Source organism: Gigantopelta aegis, chromosome 8, assembly GCF_016097555.1.
Source record: "Gigantopelta aegis isolate Gae_Host chromosome 8, Gae_host_genome, whole genome shotgun sequence".
Lineage (NCBI taxonomy): Eukaryota > Metazoa > Mollusca > Gastropoda > Neomphalida > Peltospiridae > Gigantopelta > Gigantopelta aegis.
This window is the reverse complement of record NC_054706.1, coordinates 946,569-962,471: the sequence shown is the minus strand read 5'-3', so window position 1 is coordinate 962,471 and position 15,903 is coordinate 946,569. Positions and strand designations below refer to the sequence as shown.

The 15,903-nt window shown below is 36.2% G+C and overlaps 1 protein-coding gene across 1 annotated transcript in view; it reads right to left on the bottom strand.

Annotated features, from left to right (window-relative positions):
• Window positions 1-15,457, bottom strand: part of LOC121378613 (long-chain-fatty-acid--CoA ligase 5-like) — a 105,639-nt gene extending 90,182 nt beyond the window's left edge. The window contains exon 1 of the mRNA XM_041506872.1: window positions 14,261-15,457. Coding sequence (XP_041362806.1) covers window positions 14,261-15,457 — 1,197 coding nt within the window. The remainder of the gene's footprint in view (window positions 1-14,260) is intronic.
• Between the last annotated feature and the right edge of the window lie 446 nt (window positions 15,458-15,903).

Genomic DNA, 15,903 nt, shown 5'->3' with positions numbered 1-15,903 from the left:
GTAGAGTGCTCACTTGATGTTCGATGGGTGGACGCAGAATCAATCGCCATCGGTGTACTTGTCTATTTCCTTCTCAATTTGTGTCCCACGACTGATATTTCGAAGACTTTTGAAAGGCGTAGCCTGTGTGGCAGCAACGACTCAGTGCCCCCTCTCCTACCCCCCCCCCCCCCCCATCGCGTCCATAAGTGTCAAAATAACCATGTTAGATATCACATAGTAATTTATCAAATATGCTGAAGTAATCTTTTAACATCGCACACACTTCAGTAATGATTGGGCTATATAATGATATAGGGTTTTGTTTAAAACGTTTAACCCCAGAAACAAGTTTGGTAGTGTCAGGGTTAGAGGGCCCTGTTATCACTATGTTACAGTCATGTTATAGGTTATAGGTTCGCCTTTTTAATCACATAAACTAATGTTACGTCCATGCTACGACTGGTCTGGGGTACCACTAAATTTTGTCGTAAATCTGGAAATTTACGCCTGTCCTAGATAAGGCCTAAAATTGCGAGTGGTTCGTGTTACACACCTAACCTTTTAGTATTGCTCTCCGACTACCGTAAGTTTAGTAGGCCCTTCCGACTGCTTCGAGTTACAAGCCCCTGGGTCGCTTATTGTGCGCTGACCTTTTGTTACGGCTGTCACTGTAGTATATACACGCACGTCGTGACCGAATGTCGAGGTGCCGTGTCTAAAAATAGATATTTTAACATATCGGTTGTTTTGTAACACGTGCTATTGTATTAACAGACTCGTCGTCAAGAATTAGAGAAATGTTTTCGATTATGTTGTCGTCGATGTTATTTATAAAGTCTTCACATTTACTAGGAACCGATTAGCGTGCTGTTTCCCTTCTGAGCACAATGATTATCAGAAAGAAGTGGGTCAAAATCACAGATGTGAAAATCAGTTACATTTTTAAAAACATGGCGAGTACCTATAGCATAATCAATCAGACTGCAGTCTTTACTTGTGACTTTACCAATCTATTTATCAGTCCCACATTTACCACTGAGAATATATATATATTATGTAACTTACATGGATCTAAAAGTTTCACCCCATACTGGTTAACCCTTCCTATGTCCCGACTTGCCCTATCCTCTGGGAATGGCCTCAGACCACAATTAATTTCGCTCTATGTTTCTATATAGCCTTAGTGGCAATAACATGTTTATTAATATCAGCAGGCCCGTGGATTTTTGTATGTACCTTTGCCTGCCTGGGGGACACATACCCTGGAAAGGACAACCCCTGTTGTCCAGCTCTTTCTCCCAGCATATTGGTTTAAACAAACACACCCTCTAAACCAGGCCGGAGTACACCCATTTTACACAAAAAGCACTACTTTTGCATGGGCCGGAATTACAACAAACAAGGCTTCAATGTCAATAAGTTACACATGTTTACAAACTACATGCTCTCCCCTGTCACTTCAGTCAAATAGTTGCCACTTCATAGCTGTCTGCCATGAAATAATCACAGTCAAACAGCAGACTACTTGCGCGGTCAAATTTCCGGATTTTGAACAACCAAATGAGAAGATAACTGTAATCTGAGGCCGAATACTGACATTGTCACGATTTGTTATATCATTCATATGAAGATTTGTTATATCATTCATAAAGCTATTCATATCAAAATCATCAGTGTAAACATCATCAATTGTAGTGTAATCTGGAGAACATTTGGTTCTGTAATTAAAGTCACCTAGCAGGAGCAGTTGTTTTCCTGATTCTACATTTTGAAATATTTATCTTGAGGCAGGTGCTTCGTAGGCCTGAATCGCATCTGTCTCCCTTTGTCATGGAATAGCATGATGTCATTATGTCCCGACCTTTTCCGCATGTTGTGTTCCCTTTGGGGCAGTTGCATATCATATAATCTTATTCACATGTACATAATATGTTGACCCAAACTTGTCAGTATGGATGTTGCATCACTACGTTTCTACATCTTGAAAATCTGAAACTTGGAAAGCCCAAATAATGGATGGGTATAATCGCCCCCATCAGCAACGCCACATAGAAAGCTAGTAGGCATTCACAATGCCTTGACATTGTCGTAGATTACTAGTATCCCTCATGTCAATGTTGATGGTCCTTGCATTTGATAGAAATAAGGAGCATCAGTACAATATGTACACCTCAGTATAATCAGCTATGACGCATGTGCCTGCATGCCTCGACGAAGCACATATAGCATGCAGTGCAAGCCTTTGGTCAGCGTCTTTGTCAAATAAACGGCGGTCAGTTTACGTCTGTATCTGGACTGTATTGATTTCCAAATAGATATATATATATTGGGTATTTTTTATGATATTTATATATACTGTCGATAATGTAAGAGACCAGATAACAAGTAGTCACGAGGGAGTTCGAAGATTCTCCGTTATCTACTTTTGTCAGGCCATTCTTTGGACAATTACAGCTGTCCCTTTTTTGAGCGATAACCATCAAATAATTAGATGAAGAGTAGTACCTGGCAGTAACTTAAGGTAATTCACAATCCTCTCTACCCAGGATTTGAAAGTGGAAGAAGCAAGATGGTTGATGGGAATTATGCATACTACTCGCATAACATCTACAACACTGAATTCTCTTTCTCTGGGCGGAACCGATGTTGGTGGTTGTGTGGAAACAAGCTGTATATTGTTTCTTAAAATGGCTCATGTTTTTTGTTTTTTTTTTTTTGTTGTTGTGTGTGTGTGTGTGTGTGTGTATGTGTGTGTATGTGTATATTTTCATCCGCAACGTCATATTCAATGGTTCACATCCATTTTTTTTCTCATCAATATCAGAAAGAATTGCAACAAACAATTAATCATTCGTCTTTTGTTTCTTTTGTCAATTTGTCAAATATGACTTGTTATTTCGTAACATGATCACTGCATTTGCCCCATCTTACACGGAGTGGTTACAGATGACTGTTGGGGCTCAGAAATGATATTCTTCTTGATTTGTATCTTTTTGCATTCACTTTACACCAAGTTCAGTTACTCGTTGCCTTTGTGCATTTCCTGCAATATTGAGTGCAGCCAAATAATGCATTATGTAAATCCATCGCTCCATAGCACAAAACCCAAAGGACCAAATCTGACCTGACCCAGTGGTATTTTGGTGTGTTTTTCACCACGCAGGCATCCACTGAAACCGTTTGTTCAAGAGAAGCTAACAACCAGCAGGGATTCGAACTGTTTGAATATTTCTCATCTCTACATAGAAGTAACTCATATTTTGTCAAAGGTTTGGCGATTAAAAACAAAACAGCATAATAGGAATTGGGAAAACTGTTTCAACAACACTTCTCAATTTTCTGTACGTTGGAAGTAGACCATATTTAGGAAATCAACATTTCAGTGATGAGTACATCAATGTGACCATTCCTCCAACGTGTTGCGGTGTCAGTTGTAGTGACTGGTTGTTTACTACTACTTTATCAAGCGTATCTGCATAATGCCAGACTTGAAATGGCAATTTCTGGACAAACATCGTATTTCCCATAACTATTCTAATCTACTGACAAGGTGATGACAGAACAGGTTTGTATACTATCAGGATGAGCGTTGTTGCACATGGAGTCTATGTAAGTTGATCTTAGAAGTGCTTTAAGCATTTACATATATAGGTAAGTATTCATGTTCACCTCCCAGCAAAACAATCTTTGGGAGGGCGGGGGGGGGGGGGGGGGGGGGCGGGGGGGGGTCCGAGGGATCATGTTGAACACATGATCAAACCTTGGTTAGCAGCATTGGATTCCTTGAGGAAATTTCATTTGGAATCAACTTCAAACATAAAGTGAACAATTTCCAAAAAACCCGAGACCAAATCAGAAACTTACTAGTTGGCAAGTGAAAAGCACTGCGTGAATATCGCAGACGGGGTATCATATGTAACAACGACCTACACGTTTCTAGCAGCTTGTTGTCAAGGTTGTATATCTAGGTTCCCATCCTAGATATATGTAGATACGATTAGCAACAAGGAATCTGTTACGTGCAATACTCTACTAACTGGATTACCGGCCTAGATAGTAATCGATATTAGATTTAATGCTGGTTTCCTCTTTCTCTCGACCAAGTATCCAAATAATCATACATTATTATGACCTCTCTATACTGTATTAAATTAAGCCCAAATGTAATACGCTCTCCTGATCTACGATCGATCTCCGTCGGTGGGCCTTTTGGACTATTTCTCGACTGAGCCAGCGCTCCACAACTTGTATACAAAAGCCATGGTATGTACGATCCATTTTGTGGAATGGTCCATATAAAAGATCCTTTGCTACTAATCCAAAATAGTAGTTTAGAGAGTGGCGACAGAGGCAGTTGTCCCATCTCATTATTAGCGTGGTACTTAAACATACGTCTGACGCCACATAACCGAAAATAAAAATGTGTTATGCATCATTAAATAAAACATCCATCCCTTCTCTATATCTATTTAATTCATAACAATGCACATTTCATATGTAGAGTTTATTTTCCACAAAACAATAATGATTTAAGACAACTACAGTAAAGTTAAAACATAAAACCAAGAATAGCTATATACTGAACTGTAAGTAGAAAATAGAACCTATACCACGAGGAAGGGTGTAATATCTATATTCTATACCCACCTCTCACAAGATAAAATATAAATACACCATGTATTACAGAACTTATCACACGAGGTTGAAGTGTAATATATCTATATTCTATACCCACCTCTCACAAGAAAGAAAGAAAGAAAGAAGTGTTTTATTTAACGACGCACTCAACACATTTTATTTACGGTTATATGGCGTCAGACATATGGTTAAGGACCACACAGATTTTTTTAGAGGAAACCCGCTGTCGCCACATAGGCTACTCTTTTTACGACAGGCAGCAAGGGATCTTTTATTTGCGCTTCCCACAGGCAGGATAGCACAAACCATGGCCTTTGTTGAACCAGTTATGGATCACTGGTCGGTGCAAGTGGTTTACACCTACCCATTGAGCCTTGCGGAGCACTCACTCAGGGTTTGGAGTCGATATCTGGATTAAAAATCCCATGCCTCGACTGGGATCCGAACCCAGTACCTACCAGCCTGTAGACCGATGGCCTGCCACGACGCCACCGAGGCCGGTCCTCTCACAAGATAAAATATAAAGACACCATGTATTACAGAACTTATCACACGAGGTTGGAGTGTAATATATCTATTCTAAACCCACCTCTCACAAGATTAAATATAAATACACCATGTATTACAGAACTTATCACACGAGGAGGGGGTGTAATAACTCTCTTCTGTACCCACCTCCCACCAGACGAAATATAAATAATCTGTGTATTACAGAACTTATCACACGAGGAGGGAGTGTAATATCTCTTTTCTATAAACACCTCTCAGAAGATACGATCTTTCATACAACCGTGAGATTTACCCAAATCAATAAATCTGTTAGAATGTCTAAAGTTGTATATCAGTACAATTCAGTCCAAGAGATATTATTAACAAAAACGTGACGAAATTGTTACAAAAATGTTTTTGTTCAAATTTAAAAGACAAAGAATAACATGATCAATGTATACAGAATGTACGTCAAATATGTTACTTACGATACAGTACGTTACGTATGACTTACTACATCATGTACGACCCTGACATGGAAAAGACACAGATAACTGATTTTCGATACTGATTCAGTCGGCGTCTTTTTCCCGACTTAGAAGAGTTTAACGGCGGTCAGAAACGTGACATGACTATATTCCGATGGCGTCCTACTCTGAGAGTCCTATCCCTAACCCAAGTATTATTCCTGACTAGACTCCCTGGCAGTAAAACTGTCAGTAGTGAACACATATTTGTTTTTCTTCTTCAAGAAGAGATTTGTAACAAGGCCATACTCTAGCTAGGCAGAAACCCGACAGAATACGCGAAGCACGTTATTATAATTTTCGTTTTAAACAAATGCCTCCTCTGTCTCCCCCCCCCCCCCCCTCCCCTTGGGTATTCCTCTGTATATTTAGCCTATTCTACGAACTATTTTTCAAATCACGTGTAGCAACTGTAACACGAACTGAAAATAATTTTCCGACAAACCCGTCGGCGAGAAGACCATGCCTTATTTATGACCCCACGACAAATAATGTATGTAGGCCTATCACACCTCAGTTTAATGAATAAAACCAAATAAATCATTACGTTTGATCAGGCTTTTGTGTTTTAATATAAAAAATTTTTTTATCTGGTTTGTGCCATTCAGAATTTGTAAAATTATTTTCAGAGCTGTAATATGGAATAAACTATTCTGAGAATGATAAACAATTCTGGGGTTAATAAAAAAAGATCCTGAGAATATAAACAGTTCTGATAATTATAAAAAAATCTAAGAATAATTTACCATTCTGAGAATAATAATCAATTGTAAGAATAATAATCAGTTCTGATATTATTACAAATCTGGAAGAAACTGAGAATAATAAACAGTTCTGAGAATAATAAACAGTTCTGAGAATAATAAATAGTTTTGAGAATAATAAACAGTTCTGAGAATAATAAATAGTTTTGAGAATAATACACAATTCTGAGAATAATAAACAGTTCTGAGACTAATATACAGTTCTGAGAATAATAAATAGTTTTTAGAATAATACACAATTCTGTGAGTAATAAACAATGCTGTAATGAATAGTTCTAAAAATAAACAACTGTGAAAATAATAAACATGTATATATAAATGCACACTCATTATAATACTGCATACACTCGAAACCAACACAATTACAAAAACATTTAGACGCATGCACAAACATACACAGACACACACGCGCACACACAGACACACACACGCACACACACAGAGAGAGAGAGAGAGAGAGAGAGAGAGAGAGAGAGAGAGAGAGAGAGAGAGAGAGAGAGAGAGAGAGAGAGAGAGAGAGAGAGAGAGAGCGTGAAGAACGAACAAGCACACACATGCACGCTCGCTCGGAATACGTTGTAGTATCACATGTTTAGCCTGATGAGTAACAAAACCAATCAGAGATTATTTTGTTAACTGTATTTACAACAACAACAAACAACAATAATTATATGTTATGTGACTTAGAAACCCGACGTTCCTAACTGCGTGAACATCAATATTGCACTACGTTACGCAATGCTTAGAACACTAAATAGATAATTTCAGCTGTTTTCTTTCCAGTTTAAAATTAATAAAACAAATATTAATGTTGAATGAGTAAATTTTAGTTATTTATTAAAATATGCAGATATGGCTTTAAAACATAATTTGTCGTAAAAATGCGAGAATTCTTTTCTTCTTCAACTGACGAGAAAAGCCGAATTATAGAAGGAGAATTTTGTGTGTGCCGTGTATCAATTTGCTCAAGAAACACTTCATTTATTATTGGACAGTACTTCATAACTGAATGTGATAATTTTTGACATTCATAAATGTTTGAACGTTATAAGTTTGTTTTGTTTAACGACACCACTAGAGCACATTGCTTTACTAATCATCGGCTATTGGATGCCAAACGTTTGGTAATTCTGACACGTAGTGATCAGAGGAAATCCGTTACATTTTTCCAAATGCAGCAAGGGATCTTTTATATGCACCATCCCACAGACAGGATAACACATACCACGGCCTTTGATATACTCATTGTAAACCAGTACAACACTAGACCACGAAGCCAAAAATCTGCATCATCAAATAAATATGTAATTCAAGCCTCATAAACCTAATACTAGTGATAGTGATGTATTCCGGTGGAATACAGCGAAGATTTTCGGAAACTAAATTGGAAATCATAGGTTACACGTTTAGCACGTGCATCACGCTTAAAGGAACATTCCTAAGTTTGCTGCATTGTACAATGTTTCCGACTAATAAAATATTTCTTCGATTAAATTTAAATATTAAATACATTTTCTTGTTTAGAATATCAGTGTTTATATATTCAACGTGTTTCTGGTCGTTTTAATATTTGTAAGACGCCTAAACTCTTGAAATAATTTCGTACATACGAAACACAATATTTTAAGAAATAAAATGAAATATAACCCAGTCCAAATATTAGAACGATCAGAAACACGTTTAATATACAGCCACTAATATTTTATGCAGAAAAATATATTTGATATGTAATTACAATCTTTAAAAAGTCTCCGTTTCGTGCCAGCTAGTCACTGCTGAGGATTTCCTGAACGAATCCTTCATGTTAGATCCGAAAGGATCCTATGGTTTGGGGTTATTAGTTTTGCCATTTTAACCAATATTTTATTTTAAAAATATAAAATAGTAGTTAATTTAGCAGTCACGTAATTTGTTTTAATAAACAATGGATTAAGTTGGAGAATGCACTCGGAAGTGTAGATTCATAAAAATAATAATGAACTCGCCCATACGGGGCTCGTACATTCACCATTACATAAAATAATGTAACTCAATTGATAATAAAAAATAATGGGTTGAAACCAGATAAACAAAAACTAAGTAAACAATAAAACAACATTTTAAAACGTTTTTGACGTAATATAACAATACTATTCCAGAGTCTAACAGTCCAGGTATTGTTACAATATTGTGTGTATTTGACACAATAAAACAACAGCATTCCCTTTTTTAGCACGCGTTTCAGTTTTCATTTTAGTATGGCAGTGACATTCCAGAGTTCACCACAGAATGACAATTTCATTCGTATTCATCACAATACACAGCGATATATCATCTCAGTGTTTAATACAACATACCCCAAAACATTCCTGTCTTTAGTTGATATATCAATAACATTTCTGTCTTTAGATAATATAACAATAACATTTCGGTCTTTAGATAATATAACAATAACATTTCAGTATTTAAATAATATAACAATACCATTTAAGTATTTAGATAATATAACAATAACATTCCTGTCTTTAGATAATATAACAATAACATTTCAGTCTTTAGTTGATATATCAATAACATTTCAGTCTTTAAATAATATAACAATAACATTCCAGTATTTAGATAAACTAGCAATGGCATTCCAGTCTTTAAAGTAATATAACAATAGCATTCCAATTTTAAAGATAATATAACAATAATATTCAAGTCTTTAATATAATATAAAAATAACATTCCAGTCTTTAGATAATATAACAATAGCATTCTTTTAACCATTTAGCAATGCCATATCAGTTTTCTTTTCTTTCTTTTTTTAAAAATAAGTTTTCAGACAATAATAAAATCATAAAATATAACAACATCAATCCAGTCTTTAGAACGATAATATTATAATAACAGCATCTCAATCTTTAACACAATATAACAAAAGCATTCCAGTTTATAACATAACACATGGATTCCAGTCTTTAGTCATAAGTATTCCAATCTTTAGTCAACAATTCTAACATTATAATACTTTATAACAATGACGTTCCAATATTTAAACAATATATATATATATATATATATATATATATATATATATATATATTTGTAGTTTTTGCAAAATATAAGTAATTCCAATCTTTAGATAATATAACAATAGCATCCCAGTGTTTAGTGTAATACAGCAAAAAGTATTACAGTCTTTTGCTAAATCTTTAACACAAAAATAAAAGTATGTCAGTCTTTAACACAATCTCTATTCTTTAACAGAAAAAAAAAAAAATAGGAGTCTTGAATGTAACGTTTAACACAGCACATAACAAAAGTATTCCAATATTTGGCATAGCATAGCACTATCATTCCAATATTTAGTCACAAATAGCTATAATAATCCAATCTTTGCACCGTACAACAATGTTACTCCAGTCTTTGAACAACAGGAAACAAACATTTCTGTCTTTCGAGATATAGCCATAACGGTCTTTGGATAACATAACAGTAACATTTCAGTTTCCCCCCTGCGCGTGCTGTAACCCCACCGTGGTGCAGGGGTGTAACATTCTCTTTGAGAATGGCCAATACAGCACAAATTGAATTTTTTAGTAAAAGTCAGTATCTATCTGTGATATTTGTATTTTTTCACAGTTCTTTACACTGTTTTTTATTTAAATCTTGAATTTGTTTATTGATGTTGATCATCACCTTATTTGTTTGCATTACCATAGTTTGATACCCAATAGCCGATGTATTTTTCGTGCTGGGGTGTCGTTAAACATTCATTCATTCATTCATTCATTCATTTCAGTCTTTAGACAACATAACAGTAAAATTTCAGTCTTTAGATAATATAACAGTAACATTCCAGTATTTGGATCATATAACAGTAAAATGCCAGTCTTTGGATAACATAACAGGAACATTCCAGTTTTTAGATAATATAACAGTAACATTCCAGTCTTTAGATAATATAACAGTAACATTCCAGTTTATAGATAATATAACAGAACCATTCCAGTCTTTAAATAATATAACAGTAACATTCTAGTTTTTAGATACTATAACAGTTACCTTCCAGTCTTTAGTTAATATAACAATAAATAATATAACAGCAGCATTCCAATTTTTAGATAACATATAAAAGTAAAATGGGTAATATAACAGTAACATTCCAGTCTTTAGATAAAATAACAGTAACATTCTATCGTTAAATAATATAAAAATAAGATTCCAGTATTTGGGTAATATAACAGTAACATTCCAGTTTCTGAACCATATAACAAAAGTCATTCCTGTCTTTAGACAATACCACAATGACTCTAGACAATACCACAATGACTCTAGACAATACGACAATGACTCTAGTGCATTCTGGCATTATGCAAAGAGATACCAGTCTTTAAAACAGTATAACAATATCTTATACTAATGACAGTGGCTTTTAACAGTGTATGACTACATAGCCTCAGTACAGTAATATTAAAGTGACAGACCCTAGTTTTTAAACACTACGACGTATATTTCACTATTAAAGCCGTTTTTATCGTTTAAATTAGAAGTAGCTACATTTTATTATTTAAAATATTCATTTTCGTAAACCTGAAGTGGTTCTGGTCATCCCGGTTTTCCCCAAAATACAGTTTTCATAATTCTAAAAACGCACGTTCGTCTGAGAAGTAATGGTTATCGAAACCAGCTCTATGTTGTTTTAAAGACGGTATTTCCACGTTTAAACTCCACATACTTTTTTATAGCAGGGTTGAAAATTAACATATAAACCATGATCGCCAGCAGGACCAGTTGAAGAATAATCTTACTGACCCTTCTCAATTTCAACTAGACCTTCAATTTAACTGCACAGCCAAAATCAAAACTAGAACGTTCATTGCTGAATAATAACCATGTGCTTACCATATACAGTATGTTTGCGTCAAAAGGAAACCGATGAATTGGCATGTAACTTTATAATGAATAAAGTTAAAATTCATATATAAAAAACATATTATTAAATTTTAAACCTATACAAACCCAAATAACATTTTTTTTAAATAATAAATTCAGTATAAATAAAACAGTTTCTTTACTAGTTACCATTAAATTATACAAATTAAATCTAATTTTAATACAGGGGTAAAGAAAAATGCTACAACAGTCAAGATACACAGCTTCACTTGCATTGTCTCGATAGAACTGCACGTTTTAGTAAACTAGTCTGGGAGTGACAGTCCTCTTTGTGGTGATGCATGAGGGTGGCAGTCCTCCTATAGACGTACAGACGAGACACTAGATAACGATTCATGGAATTATCCATTATTTTGCCAAATGCCCATTCGACTCTGCATTGTGCAGAGATACGACCCTAATCACATATTATCTTTATTTATTATGAAGTTACATGCCAATTAAATGGATTTAAAAAAAAAATCCCTGTAGAAATGGAAAATTCCATTGTTAGTTTGAGTTAAAACTACAAGATGCATTTTTATTTTGTGCTAGAATAATGTAAGCTAATTAAATATGATTCATCTTTATGATAACACTGAATAATGTCAAAAGGTAGGTCTACAATATAATTATGGCGTATCCGACTAGAAAGCCCCGGACAAAACTCGCACAAGCTGAGGCTGAGTCTGGCTCTGTCAAAATATAGAACATGTTCTGTAATGTCCTCTCTTGATAGATCTGTAGTTCGCGCCGCCACAGACGCATTTTGTTTTGTCACATTTGATTCAGTATGAGTGCCTTTCTTTTTCAACTGATACCATACTCGCCAGACCCTAAAATCGATGGTCACCCAACGGACTGTCTTTGTCAAATTCATAGTCGCCCATAACCAATAAAGGTCAACCGGGCGACTTCTGAGTTTCAATTCTGCTTTAGCGTCTCTCTGTTATAACCATATCAAAATGTGTTGCAGGTTTGTAGATTAACTGAACTCGATGTCCATTTTCACAGCCTAGAACTAGGGTCTGGTCCTTTAAAGTTTTTACATTTAAAAAAACACAGTTTTACACATTTCGTTTGTAGCACTACAACACAATATACATGTATTAGAATTTCAGTGTTTGACTCTTCGTAATAATAAATAGAGATTATTTTACGAGCTTGTGTATCGTACTGATTTTACGAAACGAGTGTCAGGAGTTTTGTATTGCCTGAGCGAGAACGAGTATAATACACAATTCCTGACACGAATTTAGTAAAATCAGTACGACACACACACGAGTGTAACAAATTTTTTATTATCCATATTATTTTATAATTACTTATGAATAACAAGGGCCGTCTCAAAATGTTTCAACCACAGCTAGAAGGAGATGACGAAATTACGTCATGTTTCACCTGTACAGTCTGAGCTAGAAATGGAGAAGCAAGTTCATTTATGACGTCGCTTCCTAAACATTACATCATTAGACTTGTTATTACACGTATGCTTCGTATTATTATTATTAACTCGGTTATGTTGAACCATGTGGATACTAATATTCAGTCTTCAGCACTATATATGTCAGCATTGCAATATAGAAGACAAGTATTGAAAGCCTATAGTAAATACAAAAACCACATTTACGATTTTAGTGTTTAGGACAAGGGAGAGCAATGTGTTTATTCTGTTAAGCACATAGCTTTGCCTTGTTAAACACTTAATTCAAAAACCATTATGAGCGGAATTACACTGACGTAATAAATAACAAAACAACCACATTAGCAAATGCATATAAAAGTCTGCCCACCCTAAATTATCTAATACGGCAGAAATGAAAAAAGAAGATTTAGTGCACAGTAATATGAGGTATTTCCCAGTTAAACAAAATGGACTTATAAATAAATAAATAAATAAATAAATAAGAAACAAAATCAAATATAAAACCCTTCATCGTAATTTTCCTGCCACTCTAGTGTACGTATACGTATTGTTGCACGTAGGGTTGGTCAGACACGTTTGAAAGAATATAACATGAAGCACGAATCGGTTAGATTCCAAGATCATTACATTACTGTTTAAAACTAAAACGAATATTACATGAAGCACGAATCAGTTAGATTCCAAGATCATTACATTACTGTTTAAAACTAAAACGAATATTACATGAAGCACGAATCAGTTAAGATTCCAAGATCATTACATTACTGTTTAAAATTAAAACGAATATTACATGAAGCACGAATCAGTTAGATTCCAAGGTCATTACATTACTGTTTAAAAATAAAACGAATATTACTGTTTCCAGAGCTACCAATCCCTGTATTTTGATGCACAGAGTACGAATGGAAAGGGCAAAAAATGCATCTATGTACAACATTTCAGAATAGAAACTTTTCTTAATAGAAATAAAATAATGCATTGCCAAGCTTCCTTTTTTGTAGCAAAAACGTTTTTACAATGTGAAGTAAAACTATAACAATTACTATCAAATGGCGCGAGGTTCTCCATGTTCTAATAGCGCGGATAAAAGTGTAAATGTTGACCGTGACGGATCGTAACGTATTTCACCGTCGAGAAGACGTTTACGTACTGGGAGTGGCATGGTGTGCTGGTTAGCACTGGGTGGTGGTGGTGGTGATGGTGGTGCGGGGGGGGGGGGGGACATGACTGTGCTGTTTAGCACTGGGTGGTGGTGGTGGTGGTGATGGTGGTGATGTGGGGGGTAACATGGCTGATTGACGACCCTCTTAACACTACTGTCACATAAATGAAGAGGAAAATGATGGCAGTTTTTGTTGGATTGTTCTAATGGAAGTGTTCTCTGTGTTTGTCGTTTGCCCTATATGAGAAGTACTTTTTGTATTTGCGCTTTGCCCTGTGAGAGAAGTGCTTTCTTTGTTTGTATTTTGCCCTATGAGAGAAATGTTTTCTTTATTTGAGTTTTGCCCTATAACGGAAGTGTTTTCTTTATTTACGTTTTGCCCTATGTCTTGGCACACCACATCAGTGGCTGATCTATTGAGTAGTGCTGCGAAGTCATCCATGTTGATATCCTCCAGTCCTCCATGCGCGGAAAAGCAGCTCTGCTCAGCGTTCGCTTGTTTGAGGTCCTCGGTCAATTCCTTGAACAGGTCGAGAAGAAGTTCCTTCTCGTAACAACCTTCGAACAAGCCGTCATCGTCCAGTGTGTCAACGGCTGAGTCTTCACGGACTGGCGTCATGGATGCGATCTGCTGTTGAATTGCTATGAGGTGATCTGTATATTGATTCGTTGCCATGTGATCCTTGTACCCACTTCCAAAGAAGTGCCCTTCTGCCACTGGTGTGCGTGGTGATTTCTGCGCAGTCCGTGGTGGCTGGGGAGTGTTCGATGTACTACACGGATTGGAAATGTCTTGTCTGGTGTGCCCTTTCTGATTGGACACGTACGTCGCTCTTTGCGAGTTGTTCTGAAACAAAGGACTCGCCAAAGCTTTTCCTTGAATCGGCATATCTTGATCCCATGATATCGGGTTGGCAGTGTGTTTGGGCGCCGTTGCTTTGACAGTGGCATCAGAACTTGCCTCGTCGTTGGAGTGTAGTCGTATGGTGGAAAGCTTTACGTTTTCAGTATCGGCATTCAGCATTCCACATTGCTGACTTCCAACAAAGTCCACACAATTCTGTTGCAGTCGACTCGACGGTGATGTCGGGATATTTATTGCATTTTCTACAAATGGAGGCTCCAGATCTGGAAAATGTCCTGGATTCTGAACAAACAAACATGGTCGCCTCTCAGCTCTGATGCCAGGCAACTTGTCGGTGCCTGGTTCCGTACTCGGTGTAGTGTTTTTCATCTTCCACTCATCGAGGATGGACGTGATGTGATTCATCAGCTCGAACGATTCTTCCACTGATAAAAGGTCGCACTCCAACTCCGGCAATCCAGTTTCCGTATACGCGGGATAACCGTCATATTGTCGAGTCTTTCCGTTTGTATTCGGCAGAAACCGGCCATTATGATTCTCTGCAGAAACACTGAACGTGGGATGCCGACTCGAATACACGTTGTCTGATGATGTCTGTTGGTTGAGATGTTTGAACCGTTTCTGTATGTAGAGATCGCTGAGTGGCTGGCCATTGTTACAGTCGAGGAAACGACCATTTCTTTTCTCTGCATTTGATGAGTTCATATTTAAATAAACGCGTCTAGTCGTGTCGTTGTGCTAATTGTCCAGTGCATGGCTGTTATACATTCTGACGCAAACAATTCAATATATTTATCATAAGAAAGTCGTTTTACGCTATTGTGATTCTATTTGTGGTTTGTCTTCTTTTTTCTATTATTGCGTTATCGGTCAATCTTCTTGGTTAAGGCCTGGAAATGTTGTCATTGAAATTATATTGACTCGTTTGGAAAACACGTCTGAAAAAAAAAAGTACACTGAATCAACAGTTTGGAAAAAACACTGCAATTCCCGAATTTACAAAGCCTGGTTTTGTCATGCACCCGTGTCCAAGAGAAACAGGCTTCTAAATTAAAAACCTAGCGCCTTCAACAGGTTGCTCCAACATCGGACGATCTTCTAAATAAAATGTTAATCACAAAATGCTGAGATGCCACTGGGCGGAGATATTG